The sequence below is a fragment of the Thermobia domestica genome, chromosome 5 (genome assembly GCF_964235325.1).
Source record: "Thermobia domestica chromosome 5, izTheDome1.hap1.1, whole genome shotgun sequence".
Classification (NCBI taxonomy): domain Eukaryota; kingdom Metazoa; phylum Arthropoda; class Insecta; order Zygentoma; family Lepismatidae; genus Thermobia; species Thermobia domestica.
Window position 1 is genome coordinate 268,653,978 of NC_137458.1, and position 16,503 is coordinate 268,670,480.

The window sequence follows — 16,503 nt, forward strand, 5'->3', positions numbered from 1 at the left end:
AGGCACAAAAAAACATCTTGTAAGTCTGTTTTATTGTTGGACAACGATCGACATACTTTCTAGCGATATAAAATGTTTCTAGTCAGTTTTCTCGAAAGCAAAGCATGAGAATTTACCCTTACGCATGTCATTTTGTTCAATTTGACGTGATCTGCTAATTGATATGCGATTATTTGAACAAAGTTAAAGCTAAATATAAATTCAAGTTTAAAAACTAACCATACTTTTGGACATTATCTCATTTACCACACTTGTATTGTCATCTTGTTAGCGTAATAAACATGGTTATGAGGATGTAGTTCAATATTAGTTCCCTCTTAATAGGTAGCGTACAGCTTCAATTTCTAGGAATACAAAATATTAGTTTTCCCCATTTTCCTCCGAAAACTACGCATGAATATGTTACACATATCCACAATACCTGCTTTAGTATGTAACGATAACTTGTAGAAATATGTATATGTTATTAAGGATAATGATCTGTATCTTATGATATCATTTCCTATGGTCTGTATCGTATGGTATAATTTCTTTTTTCTTTTTCTTTTCTTTCTTTTTTTTTGAGGCCAAACATGTATAAACTTGTTCTTTCTGGATAGTTCTTTATATAGTATGAGAGGAAGATATAGTGGATGTACCTAAGTTCGTTTATAAAGAAGATTAATTATAAAAATAATAAGTTAAATGCAGAAAATCCACGAAAAATACAGTAGTTCAAATAAATTCGATTTCTTGTGTTATCATTTGAACAGTTGGTGCAAGGGGGTATGTTTAGTACAAGGGGTCCAGAAGCACGTATGAAACAAAATTTACAGGAGAAATGAGTGATGCAAGTATTTATACGTAACATAACGTAACCAAATCTAACCTACCCTAACATAAACTAACGTAAGCTAACCTGAACTAACCTAAACGTAATATTAGTAGAAATGAGCGAAATTCTATCATTTTTTGGAAAATTATGCGGGACCCTTACACTAATATAACATAAACTAAACTAACCTAACGTAACCTAAACTAGCCTAACCTAACTTAAACTAACCAACCCTACCCTAAACTAACCGAATGTGAACAGAAATTACCAAAATTGTAACAATTTTTAGAGAAAAGAGCTGGATCCCTTCTGCTAACCATAGGCCGGTGCAAGAATTATTTTTGAAATATTTCCAAATTTTAATATAACGAACTCGGGACTATTATATAACATAAAACTTTGTAAGTATAATAATATATCATCTTCTGCAATTTGCTCTTTTGTTACAAGCTAACAATATTGTAGCCTAAGTTGCTAACAATTGCAAAATAGATAAATCAAAATTAAAAATGCAAATTTTTTATTTAATCTTGAATCGAATTATTACATTTCAAGGATAACATTTGTTCAGTAATATTCTAAAGTTGTCATATAAATGAATTAGTAAGCGTATGGGTATCGTGAATAGTATGGAGCAGCCGTGTTTCCTGGGAACCCATAGTACCTGGGAACGTGAGGAACAACAGGAGTTCCATGGTGATTAACTCGAGAAGGATGATATTCAGGAGCTATTAATGGATGCGGAGCTGGTCGAACAGGAGCCACTAATGGGTGCGGAACTGGTCGAACTGGAGCTACAGGATATGAATGAATAGGAAGAGGAACTGTTCGAACACCTACAGGATGAGCTGAAGCAGCAATAGGTTCTCCAGATTTTTCGACAGTGGCTTGAAATCCGTTGATACCATCTGCGGTATAAGTGACTGTGCGAGTAGTTCCATCGGCTTCCAAAATACTATATTGTCCCTGTACCACATCTCCATCACGTGATTCAACTCGACTCTTGACATCACCAGTCAGCGGATCAGCTACATCATACGAAAATGAATAAGCAGGGTATGCCTAAAATAAAACAAAACAGGTATAAATATATTGTTCATACCTCTGATCCATTGCGTTTTAGAACTCAATCTTTTTGCGTCACTAACAACAATTTGTTCTAAAATATTTCAACTCATACTCATCCATCGCTCATGATGCTGAGATTAAGCATACAAGTTAGTCCAACTACTGCTGTCTTAAACGAGTCAAAGAAATTCAAAAGATTAAAAATCAGAGGTTTCTGTGGATGTAACTGTGAATGATGATTAGATATTGACATTTCTGCCTGACATTTCTCTGTCTTCTTAATCAAATGCTTGTGAGTTATTAACATATCATGGTATTTTGTAGAGATAACCAAGATAGGTGTCACTATAGTATTGCATGATTATAACAACAATTGAAGAATATAACGTTCACGTAAGTAATTGTTTACAATAGCTGTAGATCTTCACAAAGACACTGTCGTGCTCTGTTTTCAATTTCGACAGTGTACTGACTTAGATTTTACATGACGTCATATTTCTTCAGAAGTATGCTTAAAGCCAAGAACACATCTATGTGTATAACAATGGGTGCCTTAAACTACAAGTCAACAGTTAAAGATACTTTCCCCCGAGCAATTAATTTACTAGAGATATTAAGGAAATTTTATGTAAATTGTGAAGGAAGCAGATCACTGTGCTCGACTCAGTCGAACTTAATGTCACTTCCAACCGAGTCAGCTGTGAAAAGATCAGTTGTATCCGTTGTTGAATATGACGGACCGACTTACAATTGTAACAGTTCTTGATCGAATGTGATGGACCAGTTTTCAAGTAAGTTGAAGAATGATTTATTTCTGACTTATCAACACAGTCTGCTGTATGAAGCAAAGGCAGGACTTTTTTCGTAGGTACAAATATAATGAACTAATACTTCGGTGAAACAGTATGGAATCAATATTTATGGAATGAATGTGCAGATTTACTTTATGTGGTATTTCCAATAGAAACTATAAATAAATGAACTAATGAACAGTGATTTCACAAGTATAAAAGACTTACTTTTCCTAACCTAAACCAAATAATAAAATAAGCATGAAAATATACATGATAAATTGAAAAAACAGCGTCAAAATAAGCAAAACCAAATACATGAAAATAAATATTTTGTTTTTTGTTTGTTTTTCTAATATTCTACCTTACTCGACTGTTTTAGAATATAACAATGTTCGGTTTTCTTGTGTGAAACTTCAGCGTCTGTCATTGGAAAATGATATTACTGTGAAAATGTTCTTTCCACGTCGCATGACATCACAGGCAGTGTTTTTTCCAGACATGTTTTTGGGGGACACTGCTTCCCCCGGAGCTCTGAGAGTACCCTTCCGCAGGAAACCAAAATTATCCGTCTAGAATATAATAATAAATAGAATAGTGCCGTGTGTCTCTCCGAATACTAAGTGTGCAATCACGGAACATTTTTTTTTTCTGAAAGAAACACTGATCACAGAGCATGTGGAAAGCAACATACTTCTTCGGTAAATCCCTCTTGAATATCTGTTTCGTCAGCGGAAAGCTTCCAGATGATTTTAGTGTTTTGCAACCAGGATTTTCTTTTTAGTAATACCTGATTAAGCTTGTCGAATGCAATTTTAGCAACATCATGAGTCTCTGAAGACAACGTTATTATAAATTCTTCTATCATTGAAAGTGAATTTTGTAACGAATTATTTCGATATTTCATACTTATTTTTAAAATCGGGTAATTTGGAAAAGTGTTCATGGATATATTGCGGAAAATATGGAATCAGTGATAATAACGGCAGAACATAGGAGTGCAATATGCACTTTCATTGTTACATTTTTTAGTAAAATATGCGGTTTAATTCAAAATTGTAAAAAATTAGTAATTTTTTAAACCATAGTAAGCATTTTAAGCACTACCAGCCATGGCTAAAATTCCTTGTCAGATTGTGTACTACGAAGCATTTTTGCATACCTTTAGAAGTGTGGAAAGAATTAAACAATTTGCTTAGAAATCCGGGTTATAGTTACTACACTTCACCTCGCGTTTTTGATTTAGACTTAGTTATACACGCATTTTTAGTTTCTATCATTGCTGCAACATTAAAATATTATTGCCATACTATGAATCAAGAGATCCTTCGTAGCTACACTAAGAACAGTCAACATACAGAAGAAACTTACGTGGCCCGTAACCATATTAACTTATAGGTTCATGTTTTATATAGCCTCGGTGCTGAAAGGAAACGCTAAATCTCAATAAATAAATAAATAAATAAATAAATAAAAAGATAGTTTGTTAAACAAGATTCGGTTTTGCTTGAAACAATTTTAACCTGATTCGATTTAACTGCAACTGCGGGAAGTTAACTATAGATATGCTACATTGACTTGATCCCCAGTCTTCCGTTGCAAGCGCTGCTATCGGCTGAAGGAATTCCACTCGCTTTCTCTCGCTTAGCAACAGCTGAACCCTTATTGGCTCAACGCGTGGATGTGTGAGGGTGTGAGCGTTAGTTCGCATTTTTGCCACGGCTCAAGACATTTTGGCAGCACAATAGTCGTGCTGCCACATCGAGTAAGCTGACATCCTCTTTCAATGAATTCTCTTTCGGGAATTAACACAGAACCTCACTTCGATTACACCAGTAGCTGCTATGCAAACTCTTGAGTTCGATTCTGCTTGGTTCCGGTTCCCAGTCCAACAGTCTTTCAAATATCACCTTGGCGCTGTAATGATACTAATAATAATAATACTTATTAGGACACATAATGAAACATTATACATACGTCAGGATATTCTGGTTTCACAGGCAGTGGAACTCGAACTGGTGCAAGTGGGTGATGTGCTCCAAGCGCATGGGAATAAGCCACTGATGCAAGGACAATCACTGCCTGCAATAAATTAAAATTAACGTTTGATAAATGGAACACTTGTGTTTTAAAACAAACTCAACATAATCAGTTGAAATTGTAAACTGTTTAACTTAAGTTTGAAAATAATTAAGTAGGTTCGGCTTTTTCAGAACAAAAAGTCTAGTAACATCACTTTTTATACTGATATTAGATATAATCATTATCAAACATACAATATCTATTTCACTTTCAATAGAATAATTATGTAAATCCACCTTACATTTTTTAAATCTAATGCAGTATGTGTTCTCAATCGACTTCTGCTTCCAATACCACAAACTGATATTTTCAGCTTTGTTTCGCTAGTACTCTACGTAATCATTTCAAAACTAAATGAAATCTTTAGTTTTAGCGTTCCACTCACACGTTTTGGCTGAAGAGATAACGCTCTACGTTTTTACGGAATAACGACTTTATGAAGAACGGGAACTAGAACTTAAATCAGATCCAAACCTTTGATTGTTTTGAATATTATTTATTACTGAGAAATCTATAATTAGAAAATAACTGTATGGTTTAATCCTCAGAGCGCGAAGATTTAACTGTATGAGTTAACCCCTATAATGCCAAGATCGGGTCAAAGTGACTTACTTTGGTGTGTGCGTGTGCGTGTATTAACTAATGAGCATACGCTTGAAATTCCATGTGTTCTATATGTACGCTGTATCTGTCGAGAAATCTGCTCTTTTATTCTCTTTTTTTTTTGTATTTTTTTCTAATGTTTGTGTATGCAGCGGTTTTCCTTGCATTCGAGGTTGAATCATTATAGACTAGAATATTCAGGCACTGAACAGTTGCCTATCAAGAGTGTGGCAATGCAACTGAAGAAGGTTTTGGATCACTATTCCTCAATACCGCGATTATTTATTCATAAGCTTTGTCACAAATATTCACTGTTAACTTATATGTAAAATGCTATCTTTCTTCGATTTATCTATTTAAATGACTGAGAAAACAACAAGAACTTAATTGTGCTCAATAAAGTATTAAAGAAGGAAATGGCATACAAAGTTTACAAATACAGTAAGTAGTATGTGTGTAAAGTAGTATATATGTAACTATCAGGAATGACAAACAATACACGCAATCTGCAGGTTCACTATGTATTTTTGTATGTATACAGTACGTAAGTACTCATAAATAACAATTTTCTAGCAAAACAAAACTTGGGAAAGATCCACATACGTTTTTGTGTCACAAAAGTTTGTTCTCGAAAGCTACACTTGAAAGTTTACCCTTAAGCATTGGTGTCAGTAACACATAAACTTTGGGGCGACAGACTACCCCGGGGACTGAGGTGTATGGAATATCCCCAGAAAAGCATTGCGTCCGCCGCTCCCCAGAAAATTAAAAAAAGAATAGTCTCTGAACATTACATTTTAAAGGATTTTTGACTTTAAAAGATAACCAAAAAAAAATAAATAAATAAATAAATAAAAAATAAAAAAATAAATAACTTTTATGTTCTATTTTTACCTTTGATAGCTTAGTTTTCTGAAGAATGTGATACTAATAAACAAACACACAAACACACACACACATTACAGTTCATTTGTTTATATACACAGTAAAATTCAACCTTGTTTTACAATTTTAGTTAAACTTAAATGATACCAAGTGTATGTCAAAAACAACACAATAATAAAAGTTAGTATGAAGTGAATACTCAGAAACAATACAGTTTTGAAAACAGGTTTTAGGCCTACAAGCCTACAATTAATGTAAATGATGCCCAACAATGTACAGCTAAAGAAATTATTTGAAAAATTGTTTTTTTTTTAAAAAAAAAGCTAAACTAAACTTGCTTTATTGCTTGCTATCTAAACAAGAAACAGTTTATTACTTCACAATTTATTCCACCTTCACCTTTATAGGGCCAAAAACTGACTGGCGTGGGAGACCCGAGTTCGATTTCTGGCGGGAGCTCAATGTGGTTCGGTAGGTACCGTCTCATAGAGCTTCACTGCTGAAAGGGATGTTAAACTCAAAATCAACTCAACTCAACCAAAAACTGCCTGCCTTTTTTTTTTCACATTTGGAAATAAACTTTTGTGTTACATTTTTCATATCCACTTTGTCTAACATTGTTTTGTGAACGTAGCAAACTGCTACATGGTTGCGCCTTTTTTGGGCCATAGTTGGCCTAAGATACTTGAAATATTCAGAGGGACAAAAGCCGTTTTACAAATATTGGAGGTGGACACGTCTCCGGTAGGATTGACGCCCATGCTCTTAAACATATTATTTTGTTCAGGGCGATGTGATTTATCAAAAGTCATATATGCCTTGTCTTTGGACAACCTTTTACTTAATCAGAACTTACACTTTAAGAAAATGGAATCTTTCAATTTTATAACCCATGATTATACCATGTAGGTTAAGGGAGACGGAATATTATTTATTGATTGGTAACGTCTCAGCTTTGGATATATTATTTTTTTTTTGATATCGTAGAACTGAGAACATTAAAGATAACACGAGGAAAGAATATATATTGGACTAAACTCACCAATAGAAGAGCCATCTTTCTGTTCTGAAGAGATTTCTGATGATGATTCCTGTCGAACCATCTATTTATATACATACATTCTACAGTATATACACGAAAGTCATTGACGACTATAACCGCCAGTTATTAAATGATTCCGATGATGCAAATGCAAAAACATTGCATTTTTATAAAAAGGAAAGAGGAAAGAAAGAATAAAAACCAAAAGCAGAAGTATTTTCACGTTTGGTCATCTTATAAAAAATGTCACAAAACTATAACCTTTAATTAAGAAAAAGAGCCGAAATCAATACACGAGATGTAACATGTAACGAAATAAAGCACTATATGACTTCTTTTTTTTAAATTGCCAATGGAAGTACTTTTCTTTAGGATACTAAAGAGGACAAAACGTGACATGGACAATAAGGTATGGAAAACAATATCCCCTAAAGTGTATTATTAAAATTTAAAGTATTAACTATTATAAATATTTTGTTAGGGAGAAAGAAAAGTCCAGTAACATTCACGAACTTGATTTTTACAACTTCCGAATTACTTATTCGTTCCGCCTTAAGACATAAGATCAGCAGTTTTGATTTAAGTCGATATCTGTTTGTTAATTTATGTACTATATTTTATACATGTATTACTGACAATGGACAATAAAGGATCAAGTTTTGAACCAAGGTCTTGTTAAGTAATGAAGTGTGTATGTAGAAACTGAAATCATAGTCATGTTTTGAAGAATGCATATTTATATTGTTCTATATGACTTTTAGAGCATATTTACATGCTTTATATCAAAATAAATACAGAAAAAACATTACAGTATTGAACATTGTTGTTACTAGCCTATTTTCAGAATTGGTTAGTTGATTGTTTGCAGTTTAGTGGCCCTTTTCAGTATCGAAGTTATATGAGAAGTAGATCCACATTTTAATATGGAATCCGAAACATCGTAACGGGTTCAAAATTTCAATGATCATCCACCTAAAACCCCTTACACCAAAGACGTGTGTGTTAGTAATTAGGGTCTGCTAGATATACAGGGTTAAGCCCTCTAATCAGAAACAGATTGTGTAATTGTTCCATGTAAGGGAAGACGGACTAAAAGTTATATTTATTTTAATACATCAATGCCATGAGGCGCCTTGAGTAAAATAGCACTTCGCTCGAGCCAGGTTTTTGTCACTTATACTTTCATTAAAATGCATAGCGCAGATGGGAGGATAACATTAAGATGGATCTCGCAGATATAGAAAACAACGTACATATATCCAGTTGGGTAAGGACAGAAGTCAATGGAGAGCTTTTGTGAGCGCAGCATTGAACCTCCGGGTTCCATAGGCCATAGAGTTAGTTAGCTGAAATTTTTTATGAAAACTTTGACTATATTTTATAAAGCTACAGTTAAAATATAAACAATTTTGAGCAATTTTAAGAATACGAAAATAATATTAATAATAAATAAGTAAATGTGAAAACAAGTCATTTTGTAGAAACAAAGTTTTGTGCTGGTAATATGAGATCCTAATGAAAATAAAGTGACTGGTTTAGAAAAGTATATGAGAAATTTATTCAATAAAGAAACATTTTATTCCTTACAAAACCTGAAAACAAAGATACTAGAATATGAGGTGAAAAACTATCAAAAGTCATTCATTTATTACAATACCATTGAAAAAATAATGATGATTCTAATGAAGAGGACAAATAGATTGAAAGACTCACTCAGAAACTATTTGTAAAGTTTATATAGGCCTATATTTGTAAGAGGTACAAATAGAAGCACCCTTCTGGTTTCCAGGGCAGTCATTGTGTGCCTACATTTCGCAGATAGCTCATTGTACCAACAGTTCTCGGGTATCTGATGAACATTATCTCACAGAACAGACGAACTGCTTCATTACCGAGATGTTCACTCCGATTGGTGTTTCAAACAGATTTACCCCAAAACCGATTTATGAGTCACATAATTCCTTATCCGAATCTTCAAGAAGCTTTCTCTTTACTCCCTGATTTCTTTTTTTTTAGTTTTAATTTTCTTAGTAGGTTGTTGATCACTACTTTCTCTTTCAGTTTCTCTGAAGCTAATATTCTTTTCTCATTTTTTATCTTTCAGTAACCAAAGTTCTAAGGATTCACGCACCAAATACTTTTGGAAACTCATATCACAACTTTAGTCAAGTTGCAATTGAAATTTTCAAAATAATACTAGCGAAGTTACATATTATTTACACAAAAGCGATCTTTAGAGCATGTTTTGTCCATTCCAATAATATACTAGCATAATTTTAAATGATTAAGCATTGTGTTGAAGAGCAAAACGCTATCCTTTCAAAGATTTTCCAGATCGAGGAAACGAAAACTGTGCGTTCAGTCACAAACTACCTACGTACAACCCCCAACAGAACAAGAACAGTCTGGTGGAAAAAGGCATTACTAATCTAACAATTCGTCACGATCAAGTTGAGAGTGCTGTATATTAAGGGAACGCAAAATACCAACTTCACCTCTATACCGGTACACATGTTTCTTCCATCCCTGCCAACAGAATACGTGGGGCATGTTGGTAATCTCTACTGTTCCTGTGAGATCAGTGTAAATTGGATTTTATTATAACGGCTGTGTGGCTTAAGCATAGTGATACATAGAAGACAAGACATGAAGCTGTCTCGACTTGAAAGATGTATTTGTATCTATTCGAAGAGTTCTGTCTCGTTACGAGAATTGTCTTATACGGAACTCTACTCACGTACTATTTCAAACACTATATTTCTGATATCTGACGAGGTTTGTTCTTTGACCGACTAGACCAGTGGTTTCCAATTACTTCAGAGCTACAGAAACTTTTCTTATTCTTATGGCAAAGCTAATGAACTCACACCTTTAAATTTTGGTATCTGCGTTGAAGTGGTTGTTAAGAGGTAGGTAGGAATATTAACAACTCAATTAGCAATTTGTTTCTGTTATAAGCCTAAAACATACAGTATATACCAGAATATAAAAATAGATGTCATGACAAAACTTATACAGCTTTTTCTTTCGAATAATTCTTCCCGCATCTGGTTCAATATTTGCTACTTTCAGCTTTACATCAGGTTCAGCATCGAGGAGAATTCTAGGTTTGCTTTTTAAGAAACAAAGCGTTGAAAATGTTCGTTCACAAAGAAATATGCTACAAAATGGAGCTAGAGGTTTCAGAGTCTTTTCACCTATTTTCTTATACTCTTTCACCCAAATCTAATCAGGTACACGTCCTTTAAAATATATTTTAAATGAGCCATTACAAGTAATATGAACAAATTTATCTTGCTCCATCTCAGGCAAAGTTTTTAATTGTATGTACCGGTACCACTTCCTCTCTCAAAGTTTTCATAGTCTTTTGGAGAAAATTGTCTGAATCTAAATGAATACTAATGTCTGACTTTTTTAAATGTGCAATTTCATTCCCACCGTAAGATTGGCGGGAAGAAGAAGGTAACGCCTTCTCTGGGGCTATGGACATTCATTTAGTGATAGTATCATTGGGAGATGGGTATCAGAATTTATTTATTTACTGGTACATTTACAGACCGGTAGTCAGCCCAAAATTGTAGGGGGACCCGGCTGAAGTTAGGGGGGCCGATCTAACCACACTATAGTTTATCATCGTGCTATAGTTCATTTGCAAACCTACCGTGAAAATTTTAGGGAGGCCAGCAAAAATTTAGGACGGGTGGCCCCCTAAACCACCCTGGATACGGGCCTGTACATTTATCTTGTAAAGCATACAGAAGAAAGTGACCAAGTACGTAATTATATGATGAAATGAAGAGCAGTAAAAGCAGTGTTGAAAATTTGGGGTAAAAGTCGCCAAATCTAGGGATTCGACTTCAGAATAGCGCCAGGAATCAAAGCCGAGTACGCTAAACGCTTTGCATGGAGTTATATATATATATATAGAGAGAGAGAGAGAGACAGAGAGAGAGAGAGAGAGACGGAATGCCACGAATAATTTTTAGTGACTTCATCCCAAATTGGAGTCATTTTATTTCCCACTTAGCGACTTTTCGTGTCAACTTTTTGGTAACTTTACATAAAAGGCCGAACGATTTTATAACAACCATGTGCGAAAGGGAAATGGTTGCTTTAAAATAATCTTTTCAACATAAAGTACTTTAGAGAAGTTATACGAATGCTTAATTCTTGAGAAAACATTCATTTCTGGGTGAAAAAATATGCATATAATTATTTAACTGAAAAATATTCGAAACAATTTCTGCTATTGGTATGTATAAATATGTTATACAGTTTGAGTTTCAGTGTTACTCTTATGAACATTATTTTATTATGACATCTGAATTGCATTGTATTCATAACATATTGCCCCAATAGAGTTTTGTACATAATATGTAATTGGTGCAATGGAGCAAGGGCGCCGATCCTGGGGGGTCCGGCCCCACAAAAACTCGTGTGGGCCTCCATGTATTTTTATGAATATGTAATTTTATTGTTATATGTTTTTTTTTATGAATGGGCTCCCAAAGTTACAGAGAAATCGGCGCTGTTGCAATGGCGTAGCCGAAATTGATATAGATTTATGTGTATTTAATGACATGAACATATAATTTGTGGTCTACTATCATTCGAGTATGGTCTATCAATTCTCTATATGATTTCTGCCAACTGTCCTTAGAAATATTTTCCTTACCGAATGACATAAGAAGCTTAGAAACATATGATCGAAAATGCTGTTCCCTGTAACCTGTAGCTAGGGGTGACCAGGCCGTGGTCTTAGCACTCTCTGCGACCATCTGCATTCTCATTGAATCTTCGAATTGATTGTTTAGATAAATTCATATTCAAAAAATAAACTGTCAAGAAATTAGCTTAGAAACTTTGTCAATAGTTTCTTGGAGATAACTTTTTTTTTTTTTTAACTCGCTCTTTTAATGTGGAGGTTTGCACCCTTATTGGGGCCCTCAGATTTTCTAGACTGAAAAATTGGGGAGTTCTATGAAAATATATGCTAAAAACGTAAAAAAAAACATGCAACTTTGTTTATGCTTCGAAAATAAATGTTTCCTTAATAAACTTCAATATGATGTACACATTTTACTTACTGAAAAAAAAAATTACAAGCAGTTGTTTCCTCATGGAGTACGTTTAATTTGAATCAATATTTTTTGATAAGACCTGTTAGAGGTCTGCGCTCAGGCACTTAGCCAAGGGGGAAGTCCGGGAGTTCGAATCCGCCTTCGAAGCCAGAAATGAAAAACAATAATAAAGGATGAAATAAAAAGACACAAAAGAAGAATCAGCTAATAAAAATTTATAGAAACCTTTTGGCGACTCTTTTTTGTGAGGAGACTTGTATTACTTGCAATACATGGTGACAAATGAACGGAATATCCTGGGAAAGACAGGGAATTTGAAATTTCTAGAAAAGTTACAGAATTCTCAGAATGTCTGCTTCAAGTCAGAGAAATTTCAAGCTTTCGAAAGCATAGTGTCGTTCTGTAACATTGTGGACATTTTTTATCATAATTTTTCGTCATCGCTTCTCTGCAGTATGAAACATATTATTTATGAAACAGTTTTGTACTGCTCCTTTAACCTGTCATTTGAAACAGACAGTAGTTGACGGAATAATGAAAACAAGAAAAAAGTTTATGTGGAAAGAAAGTTTTGCTGACATTTGATTCAACAGAGAAAGGAAAGCAGATATTCTAAAATATTTTACAAAGCATTATTGAATATGTGCTTTTTTATAATAATAGATATGTACTTTTTGTAATAGTTGAGGTCATAATAAAATTAAAATTGTTATATTTGAATGAACAAAGGAAGGAACGTAATCTTATAAAATCTTTTTAATTTTGTTTATTCTTTTACATAAGATTTGTTCATAGTTTGTTATTAAAATACTTACTGACATATCCCGATTTTATTGTCTTGACAAACCAATACATGTTACCAGTAAAGTAACAAATATATGTTACCAGCATAGTTATTGCTCGAGCTCCTGGGCCTTCAGTATTTCATGTCACTCCACCCCCCCTCACGACTACGACATCCTGGCTAAACGAACCAATATATGTTCCAGTAAAATAGTTTAAAATGATCGAGCCCCTGGTGTGATAATCACAGTATTTTATGTCACGGAGACCCCCCCTTTCCGAAATCCTGGCTACGTGCCTGCTGCGCTGATATAAAAAAAAAAATCGCATCCCAATCCGCAATATCCCTATCCGCACCCTCAATATCTCAATTCGCATCAGTATATAATGAGATAAAAAAATGTAGAACTTATTTCATCTATGACAATCACGATTTCAAAATACTTCCTACTATAAAGGTAACAAAGAAATTTCTGTCGCTTTTTGTGGAAGTCTGGGTTCAATTGGCCCACACACCGTGAGTTCAATGCGAATGGAGATAAGGCGAAGGTCAGTTGTTGGTGTGGATATATCAAACATACTACCTGGTTGTGGCAGTTCAGTTACACCGTGAACTTGCATAAGGACAGAGTGAACATGGGACCTCCACAGAGAGTCGTAAGGATGTGTATGCTGTACGAGTTCAAATTAGAGTCAAAAGGGCGAACTGTAGCGGGCCGAAAGATATGCCAGATCATTGACGAGGGTTTCGTGACTACACCGACAGTGTAGCGGTGGTTTAACAAGCTTAAGGGCGGTGACGAAACACTCGAAGACGCACCACGTGCCGGAAAAGAAACACATGTACAAATTGAAGATCTTCAGGCAGCAATTGAGGCGAACAATGGCAAGACATCTGGGTAACTAGGACTACAATTTAATGTGAGTGGCGAAACCATTCGGAAGCATCTCCATCAACTTGGGAAACACTACAAGTTGAGTCGATGTGTCCCACATGACTTGACTCCGGGCCAGAAGGCAACGTGAGCAGACAGCTCTGTTTCTTTGCTGTCTCGTCTGAGGAAAGTGCAATTTCTGGACAGGGTGTTGACATGTGATGAGAAGTGGGTCCTGTACGAAGCTACACGGAGCTGTCATCATTGGTTAGTATCCCATGAACCGGTTCCAAAACAGCTGAAACCAGTACTGCAACAGAATAAGGCCCTCCTGTGTGTTTGGTGAACTGCTCGCGACATCGTGCATCTGGAACTGCTACCAGCTGGTGAGAGCATCAATGCAACTGTGTACTTTCAGCAGTTGAGCCGAGTTCAAGAAAAACTCAAAACTCTTTAGCCAACACTTCTGCATCGCAAACGGGTTCTCCTGTTACAGGACAACGCAAAGCCCCACGTGGCTAAGATAACCCAGGACACCATTCTATGCCTTGGATGGGAAACACTATCGCATCTGACATAGTTCCCGAACATTGCACCGTCCGATTATAACCTATTCCATTCCTTGGACAATCACCTTACAGGACACCAGTTCAATTCCCTAGTAGAGGTGCAAAATGCACTTGATAAATGTTTCACTTCACGGCCCACCAATTTCTACCGTAAATGAATCAATTTTCTCACCAAAGGTCTGGAATATCTTTCGCCCCGCCTCAGCGGCGTTTGATCCCAGTTTCAACTCGTACAGCGCACACATCCTTATGACTCTCTATGGCAGAGTTGGCGTGGGTCAATGAAAACTTGACCCACGACCCACTGACCCACCACCCACCGTGACCCACGACCCACTGACCCACCACCCACCGTGACCCACTCTGACCCACGACCCACCATGACCCACCACCCACCATGACCCACTCTGACCCACCATGACCCACTCTGACCCACCAAGACCCACCACCCACGGTGACCCACTCTGACCCACCACCCACCGTGACCCACCGTAACCCACCACCCACCATGAATCACTCTCATCCACTGTGACCTATTCTGAGTAACCAAAACCCATCGTCATCAACTCTGAACACGATCCACGGCCTCTTCTGTACTGACTAAAGAGTTTACACTTATAATAAAACAAGACTGTGAAATTGTCACTAATCGAAGTTTGAATTTCTAGTCAATCTCTCAACCGCCACTCTGTTAGAATAACGGTGGATCTGATCTTTATGATATAAAATGGTAAAGTGTTTGTCAGTGAGGAAATTGAAACAGTTCGAGGTGGGGGGAAATTAGCGTGTGCCTAAAATATACTTGTACTAAGAGAGTATTCTTGCAAGTGTTAATTTCTGAACGCATTCCAAAAAAAAAAAAAAAAAAACTTCTATTCGTAGGAAAATACCCCTGTACAATATGGAAAAGGTTATGGTTTCTCAGTTCACAGTATTTTTCTCACAAAAAACTTGAAAAATCAGTTTTTCATAGTTTATAAAGGTGCTCGGGTACCCTATGTGAGAGCATCTTCATAAAGTAAGCTCATAATTGTAATTTGTGTAATCACTAAAACACCACGTTAAATTTAATACAATACAAATACGCATAATTGCAATTATTATGAATATTTATTCAAAGTAGTTTACCTAAAGCATAGAAGAGACTTACTAAAAATTACGTACAAAGTTGAATAACACAAATAAGCCATTACTAATACAAGTATACATTTTCTATAACTCGTAATTTTCCACCGTAAAACAAATCTGAAATCGGGTTTATTTCCTGTTGGTAACTTTTTCGTGGTAAATCATCCGCAGCGAAATGATGTTCATCCTTCAGCCAAGAAATAACTAGCTCGTGTACTTTGAGCTTGTCTAGCGGTGGGCCATTAACATTGATGAACAACAAGTTAGACAATGTTTGAGCACTTAGTCTATTTCTAATATCAGTCATCTGTAAATTCATAAGGGGAAATCCCCGTTCGCACTCTGTCGTGGAAATTGATAATACTTCTACCCGATTTCTGCAACTCCTCATCGACAATCTGCTTGTTAGATTTAAGTCTGATAACAATTTTTCTTAGTCAGTTTTGAAATACTCAGCAAGAAGTATAATCTCTCTATCACCATACAACATCTTTTCCATATCGACCATGTCAGTTGGCAAATGTCGACTCATGGAGAACAGAAACTTCATCTACCACGCTTTCGACAGGGAATCTTGTGAATAAATTATCAATTAAAGCCTGATAAACTGATGATTTCTTATTTGTTTATAAATTTAATTTTTGCAATTACACATGAAGGTTTGATGCCATTACCAAGTTCTCTCCCCCGTCTAGAAAGCGAAAGGGAACGAGGTTCCTGGAATGTACAGAAGTGCATGGGAATTTCCCTCCTTCTTCCCCTTCAACTACCACACTGCTGCT

At 35.5% G+C, this 16,503-nt stretch overlaps 1 protein-coding gene across 1 annotated transcript in view; it reads right to left on the reverse strand.

The window, feature by feature from the left end:
- Nucleotides 1-1,333: 1,333 nt before the first annotated feature.
- The window catches only part of LOC145686591 (larval cuticle protein A2B-like), a 52,577-nt gene continuing 37,407 nt past the window's right edge, over nt 1,334-16,503 (reverse strand). The window contains exons 2-3 of the mRNA XM_081760048.1: nt 4,651-4,755; nt 1,334-1,876 (exon numbers count right to left, since the gene is read on the reverse strand). Coding sequence (XP_081616174.1) covers nt 1,415-1,876; nt 4,651-4,755 — 567 coding nt within the window. The 3' untranslated portion in view covers nt 1,334-1,414. The remainder of the gene's footprint in view (nt 1,877-4,650; nt 4,756-16,503) is intronic.